Source organism: Excalfactoria chinensis, chromosome 1 (genome assembly GCF_039878825.1).
Source record: "Excalfactoria chinensis isolate bCotChi1 chromosome 1, bCotChi1.hap2, whole genome shotgun sequence".
Lineage (NCBI taxonomy): Eukaryota > Metazoa > Chordata > Aves > Galliformes > Phasianidae > Excalfactoria > Excalfactoria chinensis.
Window position 1 is genome coordinate 69,513,204 of NC_092825.1, and position 15,905 is coordinate 69,529,108.

Sequence of the window (15,905 nt, forward strand, 5' to 3'; positions counted from 1 at the left end):
AAGCATTAATAATTGGATGATCAGATGTTTGAGTTAATAGAATTCAGTAGTTTAGCAGTCTTACTTTTTTAATGGGTATTTTTCTTTGAGGAAGTAAACAGTGCTGGTTAAATTGTTTTGCTCCAGTATTAGGGGTATATAATAAAAAAAACAATCTAGAATTTAAATGGAAAAAACGAATACAGTTCTAATGAAAACAACTACAATTAAATAATTGCTGCAGTTACATGTTATGATATTATAAAAGTTAAATCAGTTATACTGATTGCATTTTATATTCTCTAAGGCTGTTCAAAGGCAGGGCAGAGGTCATGTAAAGCTTGTGGTGAATCTGCTCTCTTAAATTATGCTAAGTGTACTGTTTTTGTTAGGTGTTATTTTGAATCAGACTGTGTACCAAAATACACTCAAACAGATTTGAACGTGTACTGAGACCTGTCTGTGTGCAGTTCTTACCCAAAGAGACCATGGAAATATGTTTAATTGGTGAGAATGAAATTACAGCTGAATGATTCTGAAACTTACTCTTTGTTCTGTAAAAGAATTAGGCCAGGAACATGATTCATTTTAAAAAGGCTGTTTGTTCCACAACAAGTGTGATGACTGTATTTTACACGCTACCTTGGTATTTTATTTGCCTAGACATTGTTCTTCCTCTCTGTATGGGTTGGTAGTAACCTTTCCTACTTTTGCAGCACCCTCCTCCAGGAAGCACAGTACAAAAGCAAAGGAAAATGAGATAAGAGCAGAGAACAACAGGAATCAGCCAGACACCCAGAGCTGCAGCTTCCCAAGCAGGAGCTTCGTTATCTGAAGTATAATTCCTGCCACTATAGCCTTTGGTTTCATTTAAGTGTTGTTTGCTGCTGTTCAGACGGGGAGGAGTGGGTATGCGGGATAACACCTCTGCAGATTTAGGTATCAAAGTTGAATGTACAGTCCTTCTGTCTGTGCTAGTGAATAGTTTAGTACTTCCTGAAGTTGTGTTTGTCCTCTTAGCCAAATGGTTGTCCAGCAGAGAAGTTGATTCCCTGGAATACGTGCTGCCTTTTGTTTTTACAACCATCAGGCTTGTGCTGGAGGTGAAAATGTTCGCTGTTACGCTGTGACTGATGGTAGAAGATGGAGCTTGGAGAAGAGAACTTGACGTAACATTACGATGCTGGCATCTTTCCCACTCAGAGGTCTTTGTGCTATTTTGCCTTTCATATTTTTTTGGTGAGGTGTAAGTACTTGGCCCCTTGAATTTCAGTTTTTCAAAAATAAGAAGGTCTGGATCAATCCCTATTAAATCATAAACAATATTAGTTTATGTGATAAAAGCTCATCTGCGTACAAGAGAAGCAGAGAGTCCATCTGACCAGCAGCTGATTGTGCTCCTGGGGGGCTCATGCATCCAGATACCAGCAGTGGCAGAGACTGGGATCCAGGGGCAGATGCTGGGCAGAATGAGTGTCTGAGCCCAGCTACTGGAGCTTAAAAACACTTCATACATGAATTAAATATACACATTATACACATCACATATAAGAAATATATATACACACATATTAAACTCTATATTCTCACTATATATACATATGTATATTTCCACTAGCAGATCTCCATGTGGCTGCACAGAATGGAGGACAAGGCTTTTGGTGCTGCCTTTATGCATCTCACTGTGTTACCTATGTGAATGGCTGTGTATATATATGTATATGTACACATGTGATATACTTGTATGTATGGTCATTTTTATCCATGTAGTGTGTGAATCTAGGGGCACAGAGCAGCAATAGCCTCTCCTCTCTCTATCAGGTCTGATATAGAACTTTTCCATAACAAAAATATTCATTAAATATTCAAAGAACAAATCTTGGCAGCAGGGTGAGCCTTCAAGGTTCTTTCTCAAATGCTGAATGAAAGAAAAAGTGAGGAAGTATTCCAATAAGTATGTACATTAAAGAATAAAAAAGTATTGCACATATTTATCATCATGTGCTGAAGGTCTTTTAGAAACTTACTACATATATATATATATATATATACATATATTGCTGTGTTTTTAGCCTTTATGCACACAATGTTTGATTACCTGTAGTGATGTTGTACAAAACAACGTTGATTCTAGCCTTTAATATGCAACTTTCCAGTGCTGGGCAAGACACGTGCAAGCAATTCATATTTTCATTAGTTGCTCCATGGTAGAACACTGCTAGATTACAGGAAACTATAATACAAAAAGAGTAAAGCTGAATTTATCAGTGCAGTAACTGTTGTATTTTCCATGTTATTATAAGGGCCTCTCTGAAAGTAATGCCTCCTAATATGTTGGCCTATGTGACTAATGGCAGTAAAGGGGCAGTCTAACAAAATGGTGTCTGACATGGAACTGGTTAGGGAGCAAAGTTGTAGAACTGAATTCCTCCATGCAAAAAAAACCAGCACGTCTTGATATTCATCTCACTGTAACACACACTTTATGTTTATGGAGACCAAACAATGGATGTTAGCTTGGTGAGGAAGTGGTTTGTCTCAGTAGTGTTGACAGCAATGTGAAAGACAGTTCCGGACAGCCATGCACAGCTGTCCTGCCATGAAATGAGGAGTTTCTTGACCAGCTCATCTACATCAATTGGCAGATTAAAACTATGGAATCATTTGGGACTAAATATTAGCTTCAGTGCATTGGAAATCACAGAATCACAGAATTATAGGGGTTGGAAGGGACCTCTAGAGATCATCGAGTCCAACCCCCCTGCCAAAGCAGGCTCCCTACACCACGTCGCACAGGTAGGTGTCCAGGCGGGTCTTGAATATCTCCAGAGAAGGAGACTCCACCACCCCCCTGGGCAGCCTGTTCCAGTGCTCCGTCACCCTCACTGTAAAGAAGTTCTTGCGCACATTCGTGCGGAACTTCCTATGCTGGAGTTTCAGCCCGTTGCCCCTAGTCCTGTCCCCACGCACTACTGAAAAGAGACCAGCCTCGCCACTATAGCTCCCACACCTCAGGTATTTATAAACCTGGATCAAGTCCCCTCTCAGCCTTCTTTTCTCAAGGCTAAACAGACCCAGTTCCCTAAGTCTCTCCTCGTAGGGGAGATGCTCCAGGCCCTTCACCATCTTTGTGGCCCTCCGCTGGACTCTTTCCAAGAGATCCCTGTCTTTTTTGTACTGGGGAGCCCAGAACTGGACACAGTATTCCAGATGAGGCCTCACCAGGGCAGAGAAGAGGGGGAGGATCACCTCCCTCGACCTGCTGGCCATGCTCTTTTTAATGCACCCCAGTATGCCATTGGCCTTTTTGGCTACAAGGGCACACTGCTGGCTCATGGCCAACCTGTCGTCCACCAGGACGCCCAGGTCCCTCTCAGCAGAGCTCCTCTCCAGCAGGTCTTCCCCCAAATGGTGGTGGTAATGTTGGATTATCACAAAGATTGCACTAGGTGGGTCCCACAGATGCTCACACAAGAAATAGAAAGAGCCTTGGCTGGAGTGTCCTATCATACCCACTGTACAGTCCAGATTTAGCATATCCTGAATTCCATCTAGGCTGATGGAAGATCAACTGCATAGGAAGCATTATCCTAGCAATCTCACTGTCATTGCAGCTGTGAAAAAGTGGGTCAGCTCCACTAGTGCAGATTTTTAGGAGTGTGGCATGCAGGCTCTTGCTGGCAAAAATGCATAGCTAGAGGTGGTGACTAAGCTGAAAAATAGTGTTCTGCATTTGAGCATTTGCTCTACAAAATAGTGTTATTGTGCTGGTAAGAGATGATTCTTTTATACCATTGACTCAAAGCTTGCTGAAGGCCATAGATGAACAAGTCCAAGCAAGTTCTGGTCAAGGGTTGAGAAATCCTTTGTCTGAGGGACTCAGATGGGCAAGGCTAGGGGCAATGAGAGAGAGAGATAAGCTACAAGTGAATGGCCAGGAAGCAGTCTTTTGTGTGGGCTTATCTCAAGGAGGATGGCCATCTCAGGGGGTGCTGCACATAACTCTTATGCAAGCACCCAGGTATGTCACATAGGCAGGGAAAAAAGAGAGTAAAAGAGGGATCAACAGCCATGAGGATAAGTGTTGTCTGCCATTAGAGCCCTCACTATGGAAGTCCTGCTTGCTGATGGACACTCCCAGACCTGCTAATTGAATGCTGCTGCCTACTCCTGGACTTACATTGTGACTTCTTCCTGCTACCTGCTTGCTACCCAAGGCCAGCCACGCTGCTGCTGCTCTCCCCTCCATGCTTTTGCCTTGGACCATCAGAAAATATTTGCAACGGGACAGCTGCTGGATCTTGGTGGTAACTATCCACACTTTATGCAATTCTTGTCTTTTTCTATCTTTTCTATCACCCGCTTTCCCTTCCCTATCACCCTAAATCATTCGTCCTCCCAGTCTCCCTCATTAAGATTTGTAATAAACCGGTTGGACCAACATTTGAATTGCTGTTTCTTAACCTCACACCAGGTATACATATACCAAAGAGCCTCCCCTCCCTCCTATAAACTGGAGCGAGACAGTGCTCTTTGTACCTGTTGTAGTTTCCATGGAAATAAATAGGAGGCATTACTTTCAGACTGACCTATATGCATTATTTAACATTAAAAGAAATATTAATATTGAATAGTTGCACAGTACATCAAATCTGTGATTCTCTCATTATAAGTAAAACCTCTTAAGCACCCAGTCATAAAAGTAGAACAACTTGTAACTGTATTCATATTTTACACCTAGAGAAGATTAAAAGAATAGCCAAATGAATTCTAAATCAATTCTCAGACTAAATAGGACCATATGCTATTGCCTATAGTCCTCCTATACCTTTTCTTTATATCTTTATTACAGTGATTGGATTATTCCTAAAATAAAGCTGTCAGTACAAGTTTGAGGTGTTTGCTCTTATGCAATTGACACCCATCTACTTGAAACTGGACAGCAAACACTTCTTTCGCTCAGACTATTAAACAACCATAGGATGCCATATCCTTAACTACAATATATGCCTTGCTTTATCTTGTTTGGCTTTGGGCTACTTATTTCTGTGAAATTAAAACAATTCATCATCTATATTTGGAGTATAACTTCTCTCTTACCACCTGAAGAAAGTGTCACCGAGAACCAATTTTCAAAACTATATAAATATCTGAATCCTAGTGGTTTTAAATAGCTGAAAGCATGAAAATGGGGAGTTAGAAGTCAATTTAAGTAAATGCTTTTGAAAATGTTATGCTACGTGCTCATATATATGGTTCAATACTCAAGGTAAATGTTATACTCAAAGTCAAAATATCAAGTCAAAAGTTGAACTTATTTTATATCATTGTGCTTGGAGTAGGATCAGTGTTGATTTTTGTTTAGTGAAGTGAAGTTTTATAATTTTTACTTTATTTTACATGTCCTGAATGTAGACTCCATATTTGAATATTTAGGACTACAGAAAAAGTATTGGCAGGGACACATTCAACAGTAGAAAATACTGTAAAATATTTGAAAATCAAAGGAAAATTTTCCTGATACTGACTTTGATTCTCAAGGCTTTGTTCTTCAGAAAATCCTTAGAGTTGAAAGGGACCTTTAAAAGTCATTTAGTCCAACTTCCCTGCAATGAATAGGGACATCCACGGCTAGAACAGGTTGTTGAAAGCCTGGTCTGGCCTAGTTTTGAAAGTCTCTGAGGACAGTGCATCCACCACATTCCTGTGCAACCCATTCCAGTGCCTCATCACCCTCACTGTAAAAGACTTTTTCCTTATATCTAACCTAAATCTACCCTCTTTGAGCTTGAAACCATTGTCCCTTGTCTTATCACAACAGACAATGCTGAAGACTCTATCCCCTTCCTTCTTATAGCCCTCCTTTAGATACTGAAAGGCTGCTATCAGGTCACCTTGCAGCCCTTTCCAGGCTGAACAACCCCAGCTCTCTCTGCTTCTCCTTATAAGAGAGTCATTCCATCCCTTGGGTCATTTTTGTGGCCCTCCTCTAGATGCACTCCAACAGGTCCATATCTCTCCTGTACTGAGGACTCCATATCTGTACACAGTACATCAGATGTGGCCTCACCAGCAGAGGGGACAGGATTAACTCCTTCAACCTGCTGGCCACACTTCTTTTGATGCAACCCGGGATACAATTGGCTTTATGAGATGCAAGGGCAATTCATCAGTGCCCCCAGGTCTTTTTTGGCAGGGCTGTGCTCAATAGCTTATACTGATAGTTAATGTTGTCTCGACTCAGGTGCAAGACCTTCCATTGGCTTTGTTGACTCCCATGAAGTTTACCTCGGCCAACTGCTCAAGCCTGTCTAGGTCCCTTTGGATGGCATTGTAGTATTCCTTTGAACTCTGAGCTGGGAAAGTTATGAATGAAATGAATTTTTAAGATAAGACACTTACACGACTTTTAAGAAATTGTCAAATAAGCACATTTATAATCGGGCTGAATTATTATTTAAGCAAATGATTGCAACATAATTGTGATTTTTTTTTCTCCTGTTTTTGTTTGTAATATTAAAAAGAAATAATTTTAGCTGCAAGATAATGAAGTCAAGACAGTAAAAGCGTTATTTTACATGAAGTGTTAAAAAACTACTTAGCTTCACAATATTTTCCATTTACTTTGGTATTTATTCTAAATATTGTCTTATATTTGTAAGTAATGACACTAACTTGCAGTGGAAAAGTAATGCAACTCTTTCCTCTTTCCATTGTATGTGTAACTAAAAAAGTAACCCTATCTTGTCAGCAGATGAGGAAAAGAAAGAACATGCTCTCTACCCACCCCTACTATCTTTTCTATATTCACTGTACTTTTTCAGTTAGTAATCTAAATACTTCATTGAATAACACTGTATATACAGCTAGGAAATATTTTTCTATCAAAATGATGAAATCAGATGTCAGAGACAAATGCTGCTTTCAAAAGATGCATAATGTGATTTAAAATTTGCAATGAAAATGCACTCTATCTGAAGAATACAAATTCAACAGCTTTGTGGAATAAAAAAAACACTGTAGAAGTGCTGTTACTGAATGTACGTTGTTCTGTGTTTTTTACCTACTTGCATTAAGTAATCAAAGTTGTCTGTATAGCTGAAACAAAAACAGTAATACTTGCAGGAACAGCTGGGATCCTAAGCTGCAACAAATAGAGAGCGAAGTCATCACCTGATATTGAATGTAAATCTAAGATGTTAAACAGCCGTTCTTTCACTGAGACCACTCTCACTAGGCTTCGTCAGTTTCCAGTTATGAAAATAGCAGCTAAGCTTAGAGAAAGCTTTTACAAAAGTAGAAATGGTTCACAGAAAGTTATGGCTATTTCAAGCAGTAGAAGAACAGCACTTATCAGAAACAGAAACAAGGACTACACAAAACTCTGACTCTGAAGTTGGGTTTTGAGAAAGTATTCTCTTTGGTATATGTGTTAGATTTTATTGTGTAAAATTGAGTAAGAAAAGTAAGTCACAAACCTATTTTTGGGGTGAGGAAAAAAATAGTTATTTGGTCAGGAAAAACATGTTAAAAGATACTCTGCATCATCTTGAGGAGGTACAAACCAACTTTGCCATTATTTGTTTCTAAATTATTTCAAAATTTATTTTTATCTTGTAAGATTGCCTTCCGGTAACTGCACTATTACTGAGAATCCAGCAAAGAAGACTATCTTACAAATTGTCATTTCTCAAAGCTTTAAGTAAGACATTTGTTGGTAATAGCTGTAGTAGGCTGCACCTGTCTCTTTGGGACTGCATGGAAATCACAATCTGATTTAAAGCATATTTATGAAATGCCATCTGATACCTCTGCACTTCAGTTAAGGTTACGACAAACCAGCACTCGATTGTGAAAGATTGTAAAAACAAGGCTCCAATTACCATTACTTACTTTCATTATATAGCTATTCTCATGTTTTATGACCAAAAAGGTTATTGTCCAAAAAGGAAAAAAAAAAAAAAAAATGTTACTAAAATGTTTATAATTATTCTTTATTCACCTTATTTAAAGCAGAAGTTGACTCCTCACAGGAGCACTGATGGCCATTAGGTTAGTTGAATTGGTGCCAGGCTTTCAAGGACAAAACTGTATTCATAATTCAAAATTTCATCAAAATTTATATATTTTATTTGTAGTTAATAACTGGTAACTCACTTTGATCTTCCATATCGAAAAACCTTTTGAGTATTGTGTGTTTTGCAGTCAAATTTAGGCACTACAGGCACATGCATCATCTTAAAATACATACCTACTGTGTACAAAAGGAGTGTGATACAGGGAAAGTATAGACTTGGGTTTAAGAGAAAGAATGACACTGTCTCATTTTTATTCTGAGTCTCGCTTTATAAAACTAGGGAAAAAAGGATTGCTTGCTGAATGACTGCTGTATTGGCTTTATTGCTCATACTAATGTTATACTATGGCTGGACCAGAAACATTGAATGGCCTGGGTTGAAAAGGACTACAATGATCACCTAGTTTCAACCCTCCTGCTGTGCGCAGGGTCACCAACCACTAGACCAGGCTGCTCAGAGCCACATCCAGCTAATAAATATTATCTATTTCATAGCACATTTTGCAAGCGCAGCTATAAACCCGGTACCTTAAAAGAAGCTAATTTTGATAATTACACTGCTTGCTTCATTCTTCCAGTCATTTTGCTAAGAGCATTCACTGCATTTCTGAGTTGCCTTGTAGCACTTCATGAATTACTGAAGAGCCTGAGAGTACCAGCATGTCACCAGCACACAGAATGAGATTCCCCTGCTTCCTGACTTCAGATTCCTCAAAAGAAAGGCAAAAGGTGCTACCTATTTATTAAATTGACTCATAAATCAAGCAAAAGTAAAAATAAAACGAGGTGTCCAGAGTACATTTCTGCTGTAAGATATATTTGGGCCTTCTTTCAGTTCCTACTATAACAGACTTGTGTTAAGTTTCCCTGCCCCCCAAACCATTCCCACTAGCTCCCATAACATTCATGCGCTGGGATCATAAAAGATTAATTAGATCAATTATGGTGTGAACACACAGCAGGAGAGCGTTCTTTCCTCTCAAAGAAAATGAATACTCTTGTATCTCAGAGATGGCTAAATAGCGTGTCCCCTTCTTTACACAAACCATGTCCTCATCTACCAAAGAAGAGCCCTAATGTAATCAGCATCCATAGATGAATTCATGGACTTCCAAAAGTTAATATTAGCAAATAATGCCTTTCTATGAGACTGAAGATAAAAGTTACCATGTGTCCCTGCTTTCCTGCCTCAAAAACTAAATTATGTATGTCTTCTATCTGTTTTGTATTTATGTATGCCATAGTCTTGATAATAAACACTCACCATTCCTCTGAAGGCAGCAGGTTCTGCTGCACTGCTGGGAAGAGACTTCTGCATAAATTCTCAGCACCTGGGCTCCTCTCTTCTGTGATTCCTGCAGGTCGATCACAAGACCTGGAAAGCGTCGGATCCAGCAGTTCTTGTAAAACATGGTGGGCGTGCAGAGAGAATCTGACTCTCCTGCCAGTGCCAGAATCAGCAGCACCTCTGATATTGCCACCAGCAGAACCATCTCTTCAGTGTAATTGGCTTAATGAGTGTGCTTTCTCCTTCGTGGATGTGCTGAAGTTTGGACCAGCATTTTAAGAGACATCCTCTTGAGTGGTAAGGACACTACCAATTCTGCCAGGGAAAGAAGCCAAGAGAAGTTTTGTTTGTTTTTTTTCCCCAGACAATTCTCATTATGTTGTTTGGCCAGCTGCTGAAAGGAAGCAGCCATTTTATGAGCTACTTATGATTATAGTAATTATTGTTCCTTGCATTATTTGGAGACAGTTTTTGAGAGGCAATAGGCACATGCTGCTTGTAGTCATTCAGAAATCTTGCTTCTGTAATCTCCTGTTTGTCCTAAGACCAAACTATGCAGACAGCCTGTGATGAATAATGATAAGTACAACATTCAGTTTCACCTCAGCTCCAAAAGAATGCAGCCCTGCCATTTGAGAACAGACGGGTCTGCCACTTATTTCATCCCCCACTGCTAATCAGTACAGAAAGAACAGCTCCATTTAGTTCCTTAAAGCATTTTCAATTATCTGGTTGTTGCAAATGTAGTTTCCTTCTTGAGTAACAAACTAAAGCATTTAATTATGTCTGACAGCCAGAGGTGAAAATTTGTTCTTCCCCACTCTGCTTTGGTTGTAAAAGTAGTATGATTTTATTTGCAAGGATCTAGCAATAGGTAACTATGACAGGAGAAGGCTGCAACCTACAGAAACACAGAATTGCAGGGGTTGGAAGGGATATCTAAAGATGATCAACTTCAACACCCTGCTAAAGGAGGCTTCCTACAGTAGGTCACACAGGTAGGTGCCCAGACAGGTCTTCAACATCTCCAAAGAAGGAGACTCTAAAGCCTCTCTGGACAGCCTGTTCCAGTACTCTGTCACCCTCACTGTAAAGAAGTTCTTCAATATATTTGTGTGGAACTTTCTGTGTTCCAGTTTTTAGGCATTGCTTCTTGTCCTATTACTAGACACCACTGAAAAGAGTTTGGACTTGTACAGTTGACTCCTGCACTTTAGACATTTATAAACATTGATTATATTCCTTCTCAGGCTTCTTTAAGAAGAACAGACTCAGGTTTCTCAGCCTTTCCTCAAACAGGAGATGCTCCAAGCCACTTATCATCTTTGCCACCCTTCACTGGATTCTTTCTAGGAGATACCTGCATTTTTGGAACCGGGGAGCCCAGAACCTGACATAGTATTCCAGATCTGGCCTTATCATAGCAGAGTAGAAGGGAAGGATCACCTCCTCCAGTGTGCTCAACTTACTCTTTTTAATGCAACCCAGGATACTGGCCTTCATGGCTGAGGGCGTGATTGGTTTGTGGCTAACCTGTTATCCACTGTGTCATTCTCTGCAGAGCTCCTCACCAACCGGTAATTCATTAACCTGTACTGATGCATGTAGTTATTTTTCCTTAGAACTCTGCAGTTGCTTTTGTTGAACCTCATGAGCTTACTCTCCACCCAACTCTTCAACCTGTCCAGGTCCTGCTGAATGACAGTACAGCCTTCTGGAATGTCAGCCACACCACCCAGCTTTATATAACCAGCAAACTTGCTGCAGGTAGCCTCTATCCCATCGTCCAGACAAACAGGAATGGACTCAGCACTGACCCCTAGGGAACACCACTAGTTACAGTACTCCAGCCAGCCTCTATGCCTCTGATCACAACTCCATGAACTCACCCAGTCAGCTAATCCTCAATCCATCTCACTGTCCACTCATCTATCCTGTACATTCTAAGCTCTATTACAAGGATACCGTGGGAGACAATGTCAGATGCCTTGCTGAAGTCAAAGTACACAACATCCACTGCTCTCCTCACATTGATCCATCCAGCCATAACATTATGGAAGGCTACCAGGTTGGCCAAGTATGATTTCCCCTCATTGAACCCATACTCCTGAAAACTTGCTTCTCTTCCAGTTGTTTGGGGATGGTATCCAGAACAAGTTCCATTATCTTTCCAGGGACAGAGGTGAGGCTGACCGGCCTGTAGTTTCCCAGATTGTCCTCTACATTTGTCTCCATACTAGAGAAGTAATTGCAATGCTGCCTTTAACCTTTCACACATTTAAGAACACTGAATGGTTTGGACTGTCAAAATAACATATAACATATTTATAGTAACTACAAATTCAGATTAAAACTCCAGCTTACTAAAGTGCATTCTAAGAAAAACTGACTTACAAAGTATTTATTCATTAGCTATTTATAGTTATCAGGTGGTTCAATCTTAATTGACAAAAGACTATATTAAAAACAGTTAAGCAATTTTATGATGGGTGGCTTCAAGTAGGTTTCATAATTAACAAACAAACAAAGTAGCCTGGTTAGGCTGGTACCTACAGGTCACATAACTAGAAAGATTAACATGGTAGAAAAGGATAATCAGAAATAAATAAAAACACTCGTTTCCTAAGCTCACAGAAAAACTTCAAAGAGAGAAATCTCCAGAAAAAGATGTTTCCTCAGTGGCAGTCAGCCCTTAAATGGAATCTAGGAGAGGTGCAGCCAGGCTCCAACCCTTTCAGTCACAAAGCTGAATTTCCTTCACCTGTGTTCCCACAGCTGACTCAGTGCTTGCCTCAGGTGATCAATCCGAGGTTCAGGCTGTGATACAACAGTTCCCAAATGGGAATCTTACCAATGCTAATTGATATCTAAAGGGCAAATGTCAAGAGGATGGGCCCAAGATCTTTCCAGAGGTGCTCAGCAACAGGACAAGGAGCAACAGGCATAAACTGGAACGCAGGAAGTTCCATATGAACATGAGGAAAAGGTTCCTTACTTTGAGGGTGGCTGAGCACTGCAACAAGCTGCCCAAAGAGACTGTGGAGTCTCCTTCTCTGAAGATCTTCAAAGCCTACTGGGACGTTTTCCTATGTGATCTGGTGTAGGGAACCTGCTTTAACAGGTGAATTAGGTTATTTCTAGATAGGTGATCTTCCAGCTCCTACAATTCTGTGATTCATTGTGATTCCATAATTTTTCTGCTTGGGAGAAGCCTGTGAGAGTGTAAGAAAGTAAGTACAGATGGTATATAGGAAGGCAACTTTTCAAGCACCTGCTCTGAAACCTGAAACTCCTGTGCATATTGTTTCTTAAATGGATGCAATCTGATCTCTGATTCCCACTGCTGTATGCAACATAACTTACCATGCGGAACGGATTTTAAAAATTATAATAGGCGTGTTCGTATAAACTCAATGGACCATGTAGAGGTACTGAGGGAACTAGGTAGAAATGCAGTTGTCTGCCATCAAGATCATGTGTGGAACAGCAACAATGTTTTAGACAGGAATTTTTTTCTTCAAGATTAAGATTGACCTGTGAGATGCACAGAGAGCTTCAAAGTCATTTCAGTTCTTTAGCATCACTGTTTTTCATTTCATTTGTTTTTCAAAACAGATCCCCCGTTTTGGAAATGAGACAACATGTAAATAGTTTTATTCTTTATAGAGCTACTTGAAAGGTAATGGAGCTCAGCACAGGTTAACTCCTGTTGACCCAATAACAAGATCAAAGCATTTATTTCTTCAGCTAAAATACTGGCTATAATATATACATAGGTCACCTCAAAAATAATGCCTCCTATTTATTTCTATGGAAACTATGACAAATTCAGAGAGCACAGTAGCAATGTGTGGCTCAACAAATTTTCAGCTACAGAATACCATCTTTCAGTAGTCAGCACTATAAACTATGCATTTTCACCAGCAATGAACAAGAGCTAGCATACTGTGCTTGTAAAAATCTGCACCAGCAGAGGTGACCCACTTTCACCATCACTATGCTGAAATGCACCACAAACTACCTCCCTGTGCTCACATCCACTGGTCTCCATAAACGATCAGCAAGCATTAGTGAATACTAGTGGGTGCCATTTTTCCATATGGAGGAATTCAGTTCCACACCTTTGTTTCAAAGACTCTACCATAGCAGACATAATTTTGTCCAAATGCCCCTTTGCTGCCATCTACATACACATGGAAACAATGTGTAACTGAATATTGGTGGGAAGGTTTAGCCTCTGTTGTCACACCACAAACATATGCCTCCAATGTTGTGGACCAACACAATAAAATAGGAGACATTACCTTCTGAGCAGCCTTCATTTTATGTTTTCAAACGGACTCAATGTCTATTGTGTGAACTTCAATTAAATTGTTAAAAGTAATTATTTAGTCCTGAAAACAAGCTTTTGGCATTTCTGTTATTTTACTTATTATTGTGATTTATTTATTTATTTGTAGAACGTTGTGCATTGTTTTTGTTTTTATCTCTGCTTTGAACATGTTTCAATGTACTTTCTTGCATTCGGTGAAATGCAAAGAGGTGATTTTAAGCATCCGCCATTGTAACAAGCATCACTGTTTGTATTTTTCTGAAATACATTTTGGTTTAAGCTTTCTAAATATTCCAGGGCATCACTTGATGTGAGACACATGGTTTTGAAAGACATGCTTGTATTGTGGCTTTACCTTCAGCATTTAGTATAAATTTTGGATCTACTCTGTATGTAAGACTGTTGTACAGGAATGTTCACTCCTGACTGCTTTCGCTGCTCCAGCTCTTCTCCAAGAAGAGAAGAGTTTGTGAATAATATGTTTCTGAATAATATGGAGCAATGTAGAACAAAAAGATTAAATTTACATCAAACAAGCATTTTTATTGGGTAAGGCTGAACATGTCTTTAGTTCACTGAAATGAATTAGACCACTTGGATGGCAAAAAAAAATTGAAAGAAAATAGGTAGCTTTAACAGCAGTGGTATATATTTGTGGTTACTAAAGATTATGATGACTCAGATCATCTGTTTTTATATAAATGTATTGCCTTACAAGTTATATACGTAGATCACAGATATGCTTATTTCTTTGTAGGAAGAGAGAATTAATTAAAGATTAGCTTTGTGCCCTATTTAAATAAGAAGGACCTGAAATACCATATAATTTCTTCCGTTTCAATGATGCTGTCTTTAGACACTAGGATAAAGCGTAACACTGGATGTGAAACATACCTGAACATCTAATCATATTTCAGACTGTTCAGTAAGTCTTTGTCTGGCATCGTGTTTTGAATGAAAGAGCAACTTCTCAAATACCTGCTGTTGCCTTTGAGGCAGTCACCAAACATGGCTAAGTGAGAGTACTCCTTGTGTTCAAGTATATTGTTTTCAAGATTCAGATTTGGTAACCAGTCAAGTTCTGTAAAGACCAATGTGTCTGCAATATATTTTATATCTATGTTTAGTTTGCCAATGCTTGGCAATAGACATGTTGCTAATCTTTCTCAGTACTTTCCCATTTTTATTCTCTTCTGCTGCCTGCTTCAACAAAGCAGCCTGTTTTCTTTTTCATTACTCATAATTCTTTCTCTGTTTCTGAGTAAATTATGAGAGCAGGAACAGCTGCATGAAAACACTTTGTTTAAATAAAGATATTGAAATAAATAGATAAATTATGTAGGCAATTTTCTTTCAAGACTGAAAAGTTTTGTCTGTTAATGCTCATAGTCTTCTGCAACCTTGCCCAAAATTTCACTTTGACTTTGGGATGGAAAATGCATATTTAATACTGAAATATAGTTAAAAGTTTTTGCAAGAAGTAGATATCTGGAGCTTACCTGCAAACTAGTAACCGACCATTCCATGTGCTCTGAAAGGAGGGATCAAGAGACTTTTGCAGTTAGTAAGTAGTCTCCGACTTGTATCAAGCCAGCACTTCATGCTATTTGTAATTCTTTTTACTGTTCTTCTCAGATTTCTTCCTGGAAAACAAACTGGCATTTACGTGTTTTCTGTAAGAAGTCAGATGTATTTGCAGATCTTTCAGTAAAAGAGGTAAGTGTAACTGGCACAAAGGAAAAGAATGATATTTCTGGCTATAAACAGAAACAGCACCTGAAGAGTTCCACCTGGTCTGGCAGGAATAGTGGCACAATCCAAAAGCTTACTAGTACAAAGGATTCATCAGACATTAACTCTTTTTTTGCCAGATTTAAATAAAAGTAGACACTTTTTCTACCTGTAGTTTCAAATATCTATGTGCTTTTTTGTTTAGCTTATATGGAATATATATTTCTAGTACTTGGAATATGTAAAGACCAGAAAGAAGATCTCCATGGTACAGGGAAGCATCCCTGAAAGTGACCAAAAGTGCCAAGACTTTGGTTCTGTAGTCAGATTATAATACATAAATAGTTTGGCCTTGTTCACAATTGCCCTCTGGCTGCTGAGAGGGAGCAGGTGGACAGTAGATGTCTCCTCATGGCTTTGTGGCATTACACTTTCATGCTGTTTGAAGTGCTATGATAGAGAGTGTTGTGCCTTGCTCTTTCCCAGCCAATACTAGG

The 15,905-nt window shown here is 39.3% G+C and overlaps 1 protein-coding gene across 1 annotated transcript; it reads right to left on the reverse strand.

Moving 5' to 3' along the window:
- Nucleotides 1–610: 610 nt before the first annotated feature.
- MANSC4 (MANSC domain containing 4) lies at nucleotides 611–9,549 on the reverse strand. The gene is made up of 3 exons (XM_072338444.1): nucleotides 9,321–9,549; nucleotides 2,078–2,212; nucleotides 611–1,284 (listed from the first exon to the last, which is right to left on the reverse strand). Exons 1-3 carry the CDS (start codon nucleotides 9,547–9,549, stop codon nucleotides 611–613), a joined length of 1,038 nt encoding a protein of 345 aa, XP_072194545.1.
- Nucleotides 9,550–15,905: the final 6,356 nt, after the last annotated feature.